This window comes from Palaemon carinicauda, chromosome 39 (genome assembly GCF_036898095.1).
Source record: "Palaemon carinicauda isolate YSFRI2023 chromosome 39, ASM3689809v2, whole genome shotgun sequence".
Lineage (NCBI taxonomy): Eukaryota > Metazoa > Arthropoda > Malacostraca > Decapoda > Palaemonidae > Palaemon > Palaemon carinicauda.
Window position 1 is genome coordinate 17659902 of NC_090763.1, and position 10000 is coordinate 17669901.

The 10000-nt window shown below is 34.5% G+C and overlaps 1 protein-coding gene across 5 annotated transcripts in view; it reads right to left on the reverse strand.

Annotated features, from left to right (window-relative positions):
- Positions 1-10000, reverse strand: part of LOC137631044 (G-protein coupled receptor moody-like) — a 113559-nt gene that overhangs the window by 22509 nt on the left and 81050 nt on the right. For 4 of the 5 annotated variants that reach the window (XM_068362619.1, XM_068362615.1, XM_068362616.1 and 1 more), the window contains exon 3: positions 1029-1955. In XM_068362619.1, the coding sequence (XP_068218720.1) occupies positions 1029-1144 (116 nt within the window). In that variant the 5' untranslated portion in view covers positions 1145-1955. The remainder of the gene's footprint in view (positions 1-1028; positions 1956-10000) is intronic. The other variant, XM_068362618.1, reaches the window with a different exon arrangement.

A 10000-nucleotide genomic window follows, 5' to 3' on the forward strand; every position in this document is an offset into this window, starting at 1 on the left:
CTACTGCAATTCCACTACTACAACTGCATTTCCACTAAACTACTGCAATTTCTCTAAATTACAACTGAATTTCCACTAAACTACTGCAATTCCTCTAAATTACAGCTGCATTTCCACTAACCTACTGCAATTCCTCTAAAATACAACTGCATTTCCACTAAACGACTGCAATTCCTCTAAATTACAACTGCATTTCCACTAAACTACTGTAATTCCTTTAAATTACAAGTGCCTTTTCACTAAACTACAGCAATTCCTCTAAATTACAACTGCATTTCCACTAAACTACTGCAATTTCCCTAAATTACAATTGCATTTCTACTAAACTACTGCAATTCCTCTAAACTACAACTGCATTCCACTAAACTACTGCAATTCCACTACTACAACTGCATTTTCACTAAACTACTGCAATTTCTCTAAATTACAATTGCATTTCTACTAAACTACTGCAATTCCTCTAAACTACAACTGCATTCCACTAAGCTACTGCAATTCCTGTAAACTACAACTGCATTTTCAATAAACTATTGCAATTCCTCTAAATTACAACTGCATTTCCACTAAACTACTGCAATTCCTCTAAATTACAGCTGCATTTCTACTAAACCACTGCAATTCCTCTTTACAACTGCATATCCACTAAACTACTGCAACTTCTCTAAGTTACGACTGCATTTACACTAAGCTACTGCAATTCCTCTAAATTACAACAGCATTTCCACTAAACTACTGCGATTCCTCTAAATTACAACTGCATTTCCACTAAACTACTTCAATTCCTCTAAATTACAACTGCATTTCCACTAAACTAGTGCATTTTATAAAAACTACAACTGCATTTCCACTTAAGTACTGCAATTCTCCTAAACTACAACTGTATTTCCAATTTAACTAAACTACAGTAAATTCACTTAGATAAAAATAGCAGCTTCACTAAACTACAGCTGCATTTCCAATTTCACTAAGCTACTGTGATTCCACTAAGCAACTACTGATTCCTTGCACATATTAACACAATGTACCACCTCGTAACCCACTTGGCAATTTCGGAGTCGAAGACCTCGTAGTCGGTGAAGTCATCGTACTCGGTGAAGCGCCCCCCTGGACCCCACACCCCGAGGGTCTCGTTCTCGTAGTCCATGGCTACCGATGGTTGACTTCGATAGCCAAAAGATGATGGTGAGTCCACAGGTTGGAGGACGGCTTCGGTTTACTTGCTGGACTCTTGGTGTGATAAGTTCAGAGGGAAATCTCCAGATTTGAAGACCAGTTGAGAAATGATGTTATTGATGATGTGGGAGATAATTTTGATGATGAGAGTGAGAACTTTTGTTTTGGTCTGATTAAGAGGAAATGACAGGAAAGAAAAGAAAAAAAAAACCAGATATGTTCAATTTGCAGTTCAAATAGAAATCGATAAGTGGTGAGATGAATTATTATAAACCATAGGAATGTAAGTGATTGACTGTTCTTGAGAGATTACAAAACTAGCAATGAAAGATAAGAAAATAAGACAAAATTCTTTAATAAAAGTACGTAAATGTTAGATTGCCTTTAGAGGATACACTAAGTCCTATGAGATACTTTCGGAGACATTTTGGTTAATGTGGATATAATTATGGGTACATAATATTTACCCAAAACATGAAGAAAAGAGTTAAGAAGGTTATTTTTTTCAGCTTTAGAACTGAACGAATCAACTTTGATATAAGATATGTGAAAGAATAGAGGCTGAAACCCGAAAAGGACCAGGGGGAAAGGGAGGGAAAATAAGACTGATCGACAAAGAAATTATCTGGCTTCTCCCTACAGATAACGTGAAGAAGAAACTAGAAGTTTTAACGAGGTGTTAATCACGAGAAGAATTTGAGGTCGGGAAAAGAAGCCCAGTTTCGTCTCATCTTGTGGTCGATTCCTCAGTAACTGCCGTCTGTGGACGATGACACCCAGCGCTGTAACAGAAGAAAGACATGATGTTATGTGAGATTTTATGTGGAAATGATAACCTCTCTCTCTCTCTCTCTCTCTCTCTCTCCTCTCTCTCTCTCTCTCTCTCTCTCTCTCTCCTCTCTCTCTCTCTCTCTCTCTCTCTCTCTAACCTTATTTATGCTCTTTAACAATCTACATACATTTTACACATTTGACAGTCAGCAATAACATTGTTATCACTGAACCAGAATTGTTATGTTTACATTTTTGATTTGTATATAATACATAATTTAGTCTGAAGTTCTCTCTCTCTCTCTCTCTCTCTCTCTCTCTCTCTCTCTCTCTCTCTCTCTTAGCAATAACATTGTTATCACTGAACCAGAATTGTTTACATTTTTTATTTGTATATAATATACAATTTAGTCTGAAGTTATATCTCTCTCTCTCTCTCTCTCTCTCTCTCTCATCTCTCTCTCTCTCTCTCTCTCTCTCTCTCTCTCTCTCTCTCATATAAAAATGTCTTGATACAAAGGCGAAAATTTTTCAAAAATAATGTATTCTAATTAAAGGATAATTTTATTATTAATATTACTAGTTAAACTACAACCCTAGTTGGAAAAGCAGGATATTATAAACCTAAGGACTCCAATAGGGAAAAACAGCCGAGTGAAGAAAGGAAACAAGGAAATAAGCTATAAAAGAAGTATTTAACAATTAATATAAAATATTTTAAGAACAGCATCAACATTAGAATAGACCTTTCATATAAATACTACAAACAGAGGCTTATGTCAACCTATTCACCATAAAACATTTACTTTCGCTCAAACTCGTAAGTTTCTTTGGTCGCTGCAACCTCACCATCATTGTGAGCTAAGGATGGGGGTTTGGGGGAGCCTATAGATCTATCTCCTGAGTCATCAGCAGCCATTGCTTGGCCCTCCTTGGGTGAAGAGGTGTCTTGGGCGCTGATTATATGTATATATGGATATATATGTTTAGTCTCTAGGGCATTGTCCTGCTTTATAAGGCAATGTATCTATCCCTTGCGTCTGCCATTCATGAGCGGTCTTTAAACCTTTAAAATGTAAGCAATTTCAAATTGCTCTTTGCAGTGTCCATTTTATGGTTTCCAACTGTATTACTTTCTGCTTTCCCACTTTTCATCTGTTCCCCTTTGAACTTTTCCCACTGAGCTTTAAAACTTCTCTAACTTCAAATTGCTCCTATTGTTGAGTAAACCAGGAATAGTAATTCTTTGCAAATGGGTCTGCTCGCTTCCTTTTCTCCCATCGCACTTTCCTTAGCCTAGCTAAAAGTTATCCAGGCGACTGCACATAAGGAAATTTGAAACCTAATGTAAACGCTAAATATGTTGGGGTACAATAATCACACGCACTTACGCACTACATATCCCTCTATCTTTTAGCAAAATGAAAATAAAATGAACACAAAAGAAACGAGAGACGATAATTCCCAAACATCCATACGATAAGGATATGTGATCCTTCGCAGGCTAAGGGTCTTTTATGTGAGTCCTGAGACCGTCTGTCTGTGTGTGTCAGTCCGTCCCCCGGGATGTCACTGCGCTGATGGAAAGGGCGTTCATCATACTCAGTGTTCCACTCCTTTTCGCAGCATCCAGTTACGATATTAATTCCGCAAAGGGATGTATTATATCCAAGGGTGATTGAACATAATCTACCAATTACTTGAGTTCGAGACGAGAGTTTGAAGGTTAAGTTATTTACTTACTTTAAGGGATGCTTTTCTGGTACTGCACTGCAGGGAAACCCTACTCTCTACAGGACTTTTCATAATTAATTCTATCGTATGCATTATAACATTCAGCATTTCACACCGCATATTGCTCGTTTAATTTCACATCCATATTATCGAAGCACATAACAAGAATATCTTCATTTTCTTGATATCTTCAATCTTTAGGATGTCTAGTGGGAGCTTATTGTATAGACTTGGGGCCGCATATTTGAAAGCTCTACAGTCTAGAACCTACATTAGACATATGTCTTGGTGTTCCAATAATTTGAAACCATCTCTAACCAACATCGTGTCAACACGATTTGTTAGCTGCACAATATGTAGCAATTCTCTTAGATATTTATGACGTTCGGTTCTGATAACTTGGTGGGTTATTGCATATTTTAAAATCAATTCTTGCTTTAATAGGCAGCCAGTGTAAATCAATTAGTGTAGGTTAGGTTAGGTTTTAAGTTATTCATCCGTGTCTTTTTTTGTTAATAGATACCTTGAAAAGTGTTCGATAGATTCCAATGATATTTAAGGAAGAGTTGACAGTAAGAAGACCCGAATTCAGGAAAGTATCCAATATTATAGATTAATTTGTTCTCGGACCGACATACAAGCTCCCCCAATTACTTTTTAGTTCTCTTTTATTTTCGTGAAGTGTTTGTCGAATTAAAGAGCTTATTATCCTTTTGCATATGTCTTTTACAAGTAAATTTCGTGAAATCTCATGGTATTTAATAGATTACTTCCAATGGTGGCAATAAACATGGACCACTTTCCACTTTGCTAGTGAAAGAAGACATTTACTGTTCCAATAGAAAATACACTAGTCACTGTGATACTGTGAATAAGTGCATTATAGAGAGACTGCAGCTTCAAGTCTACAGCTTTATACAACTGTGCATAAGGCTCATTTATAGCACGTCGAACCCTACAACTAAAAAAGCGTCATTAACCCCTATCCCACAATAAACGTACTCTTACACTCCCCGACTATCAATGCCCTTCTAATTGTCGACCTACAACACTTGTCCATTAAATATTCCTGCTAGCTACTGGCAACTGCCAGTAACTACCATAACCAGCACCTGTTCTTGAAGATTTGAAAAACTCTTACTGGCTGACTGAAACAAATGCTAACCCTGGTGGTCGATGTGGTAACGTCCCTAACTGGTGATCGCCAGACTGGGGTTCGAGTCCTGCTCGAACTCTTTAGTTTCTTTGGTCGCTGCAACCTCACCATCCTTGTGAGCTAAGGATGGGGTTGGGGGAGTTGGGGGAGCATATAGGTTTATCTGCTGAGTCATCACCGGCCATTGCCTGGCCCTCCTTAGTCCTAGCTTGGGTGGAAAGGGCGCTGAACATATGTATATAAGGTCAGTCTCAATGGCATTGTCCTGCTTGATAGGGCAATGTCACTGTCCCTTGCCTCTGCCATTCATGAGCGGCCTTTAAAACCAAGAGAACAATTTTGCCAATATTGTTCCTATGTTATGGAGGTCTGTTACCAAAGGACAAAAGAGCTATAACGTCGAACTTAGCCATTTAACCACATGCAACATTGATGAATTCAAAACGATAATTTACCAAATGTATATAAACACAATACCGTAATGGGAATAAAAACTAGTTATTAGAAATTAAAAACAATTGTTTAAAGACCCTTCCACTGAGTGAGTCACCAACCACAAAATAAACAAGGATTGAAAAGCCACAACAACTACTTTATGAACAAGACTTGGTGACATTGATGGAGAGACCCTTATCTCAGGATTAAACTCATCCTAACTCCCCCCCCCCCCTCCCACAACTCCCTTTCCTTCTAATGATAACATCCTGAAAAGCTAAGGATAACAGTAATATCTATTTCTAATGAATGGGTGAAACCAGATCCCTTGATGTTATTAAGACGGCGAAAGGGTGACATCGTAAGAACAGAGCAGTAATCCGATGCTAGGATCTCTCTCTCTCCCTCTCTCTCTCTCTCTCCTCTCTCTCTCCTCTCTCTCTCTCTCCTCCTCTCTCTCTCTCTCTCTCTCTCTTGATACTGATATTTCATTTCTGTAGTAGACTAGAAAATAAGTCAATGATAATTATGATTTTTATTAGATCGTGAAATTAAACGTTCTCTCTCTCTCTCTCTCTCTCTCCTCTCTCTCCTCTCTCTCTCTCTCTCTCTCTCTCTCTCTCTCTCTCTCTTTAGATGCCGATATTTCATTTTTGTAGTAGACTAGGAAATCAGTCAATGATAACTATGATTTAATAGATCATGAAATTAAACTTTCTCTCTCTCTCTCTCTCTCCTCTCTCTCTCTCCTCTCTCTCTCTCTCTCTCTCTCTCTCTCTCTCCTCTCTCTATATATATTATATATATATATATATATATATATACATATATATATATATATATATATATATATACATACATATATATATATATATATATATATATATATATATATATGCTGACAAATCATTTTTGTAGTAATATAAAGAATAATTTAAAAATAACTATAAGTTTATTAGATAATGAAATTATAATTAATGCTCTCTCTCTCTCTCTCTCTCTCTCTCTCTCTCTCTCTCTCTCTCTCTCTCTCTCTCTCTCTCTCTCTCTTATTCATTTTCCCCTTCCTTTTTCATTCTTTACTTCCTCCATTCCCTTCATCTTCTCCTATCCCTCTTATTCTCTCCTCCTATATTCCTTCTTTCCTTCCCTTACTTTCTCCTCTTACTCTCAACACCTCTTTTACCACCACATTTTATTTTCTTTCTCTTCATCGCTTATCTCTTCCTCCCACTTTCCCTCCCGCCTAGCCATTCTTATTATTAATATTCTTTTTTTTTTCTTTTAATTAGGTTTGGGATTTGGATTCAAATCTGTAACTGCTTCGTTCTTTACAACAACCGTCAAATGTTTGAACTTTTTTGGGGTGGTTTAGTTTTACATTACAGTGTTAGAATTAAACTGAGTAATATATCTATTTATTTGTGTGAAGCTCATTCTGGTTATATTTATAGGATTTGTTAATGAGATGTAATATATATATATATATATATATTTGTGTGTGTGTAGATATATATATATATATATATATACATATATATATGTATATATATATACACACACACACACACACACATATATATATATATATATACACATGTGTATGGCATTTATAGACTATGAGAAAGCTTTTGTTTCTGTCAAAACTTCAGCAGTAATGAAAATCCTTCAAAAACAAAGAATAAAAAAAATCTTGCGTTATAACACTTCAAGATATCTATACAGGAAGTACAGCAATAATAAAACTAAATAAATATAGTGAGAAAATTCCGATTGAGAAAGGAGTTAGATAGGGAGCCTCCATCTCCTAAATTATTCACTGAAGAAGATTTTAAGAATTTAGATTGTGAAAATGTAGGAATTAATGTTAATGGGGGAATATTTTAACAATTCAAGATTTGCAGAAGACATAATTGCATTTAGTGAATCATGGAAGGAATTGCAAAAGATGATAAAAGATTCGAATAAAGCAGAAATGTATGACTGGACATCAATATGAGTAAAGCTAAGATAATGTTTGAAGAAAATGCAAGGAGACAACAAATTAGAGCTATGGACGAGCATCTGGAGATTGTAAATCAACATACGTACTTAGGACAGACAGTAAGTGTTCCCCCAGGACACGAGACCGAAAGCAAAAGATGGATAAGCATTGGAAAGAGACCATTTGGTAAACAAAATGAAATCATTGAAAATTAAAATGCCACCTTCTCTAAAAAGAAAAGTATTTAATGAGATGGTCCTACCATTGTCAAGTTATACATCAGAAACTTGGAGCCTTACTAAAGCATTGGAACATAAGCTAGTTATAATTCAAAGAGCTATGGAAAGAATAATGATAAGAATAACACTAAAAACAGAAAAAGAGCAATATGGATACGAGAGCAAACTAGAGTCGAGGATATTCTAACAACATGTAAGAAAAAGAAATGGACATGGACAGATATATAATGAGAATGACAGACAATAGATGGACATTAAAAATAACATTGCAATTCCTTAGAGATTATAAGAAAATCAGAAGAGGGAAAAGAAGACGATGGATCGACGAACTAAGGACGTTTGAGGGCGTGGACTGGCACAGAAAGACTATAAACAGACGCAAGTGGAAGGACATGCCTGAGGCCTTTGTTCTGCAGTGCACTAGTAATGGCTGATGATATATATATATATATATATATATATATATATATATATATATATATATACTGTATACATACAGTATATGTATATATATGTATATATACAGTATATGTATATATATGTATATATATATACATATATATATATATATATATATATATATATATATATATATAGCCTATATATACATATATATATACATATATATGTGTGGTGTGTATATATCATATATATATACAGTATATATATATATATATATATATATATATATATATATATATATATATATATATATATATACGTGTGTATATTGGTAACATTCTACGCTTTTATCACCGCAATTTTCTTTCTTCCCTCTCATTAAGATCACAATCTAAATTTCTTATCCACAATCGTAAATCAAGTTCACTGATGACACAGTCTCATTAAACTTCATAATCTCTCGTTAAAGATTTAACGTTCAGTTAAAGCTTAATGCTAAACTTAAGTCTTTAGTTTTAAGCTTACTACTTAAACTCAAAAGCCTAAAAATTATTTTTCAAGTTTTATGCCTAAGCTTAATTCTTTAGCTTAAGCTTTTATTATCACTATTAATTAATTATTTGTATGGTTGTCGTTCCTGTGAGGTGCCCTCGTTGGCGTTATTCTTGAAGTCTGTTTTGTTATCAGTTGCTAACCCGCGGGTTATCATTTTTGGTAGAATTCTTTGCCTGTTTGTGTGTGTGTTCGTTTCTTTGGTAGCAACATTATTATTATTATTATTATTATTATTATTATTATTATTATTATTATTATTATTATTATTATTGTTGTTGTTGTTTAAGCTACAACCCTAGTTGGAAAAGCAGGATGCTATAAGCCCAAGGGCTCCAACAGGGAAATATAGTCAAGTAAGAAAGGAAATAAGGAAATAAATAAATTACGCGAGGTAATAAACAATTGACATAAAATATTTTTAGAATAGTAACAACATTACTATCATCATCATCATCATCATTATTATTATTATTATTATTATTAGTAGTAGTAGTAGTAGTAGTAGTAGTAGTAGTAGTAGCTAAGCTACAACCCTGATTGGGAAAGCAGGATTCTCTAAACACAAGGGCTCCAACAGGGATATAAATCCCAGCGAAGAAAGGAAATGAGGAAATAAGTAAGCTACAAGAGAAGTAATGAACAATTAGAATAAAATATTTTAAGAACAGTAACAACATTAAAACAGATGTTTCATACATTGACTATAAAAGAAGACTTATGTCACCTTGTTGAACATAAAAACATTTTGAAATTCCACCGATTCAACTACCTGATTAATACGTGAAAAAAAAAAAAAACACACAGGACCGATTTACTTGAATTTTTAGGAGAGATGCACTATTATTATTATTATTATTATTATTATTATTATTATTATTATTATTATCATTATTATTATTATTGTTGTTGTTGTTGTTATTATTATTTTTACTAGCTAAGCTACAACCCTAGTTGGAAACGCAGGATGCTATAAGCCCAAGGGCTCCAACAGGGAAATATAGCCAAGTGAAGAAAGGAAATAAGGAAATTAATAAACGATCTGAGAAATAATGAACGACTAAGATGAAATATTTAAAATAAAAGTAACGTAAAAAAATATTTCATAAATAAACTATAAAAAGACTTGTCAGCCTGTTCAACATAAAAACATTTGCTGCAAGTTTGAAGTTTTGAAGTTCAATCGATTCAACTACCCGATTTATAAGATAATTCCACAATTTGGTCACAGCTGGAATAAAACTTCTAGAATACTGTGTAATATTGAGCTTCATGATGGAGAAGGTCTGAACATTAGAATTAACTTTATGCCTAGTATTACGAACAGGATGGAAATGTCCGGGAATATCTGAATGTAAAATCTTATGCAACATGCATAACGGACTCATTGAACGACGGTGCCAGAGATTAATATCTAGATCAGGAATAAGAAATTTAATAGACCGTAAGTTCTTGTCCAACAAATTAAGATGAGACTCAGGGTCAAGGTCACAGTGACGCAAAAGTCAGAATCTATTTATTTTTTCCGTGTGGAATACATAATTTCCTATATGA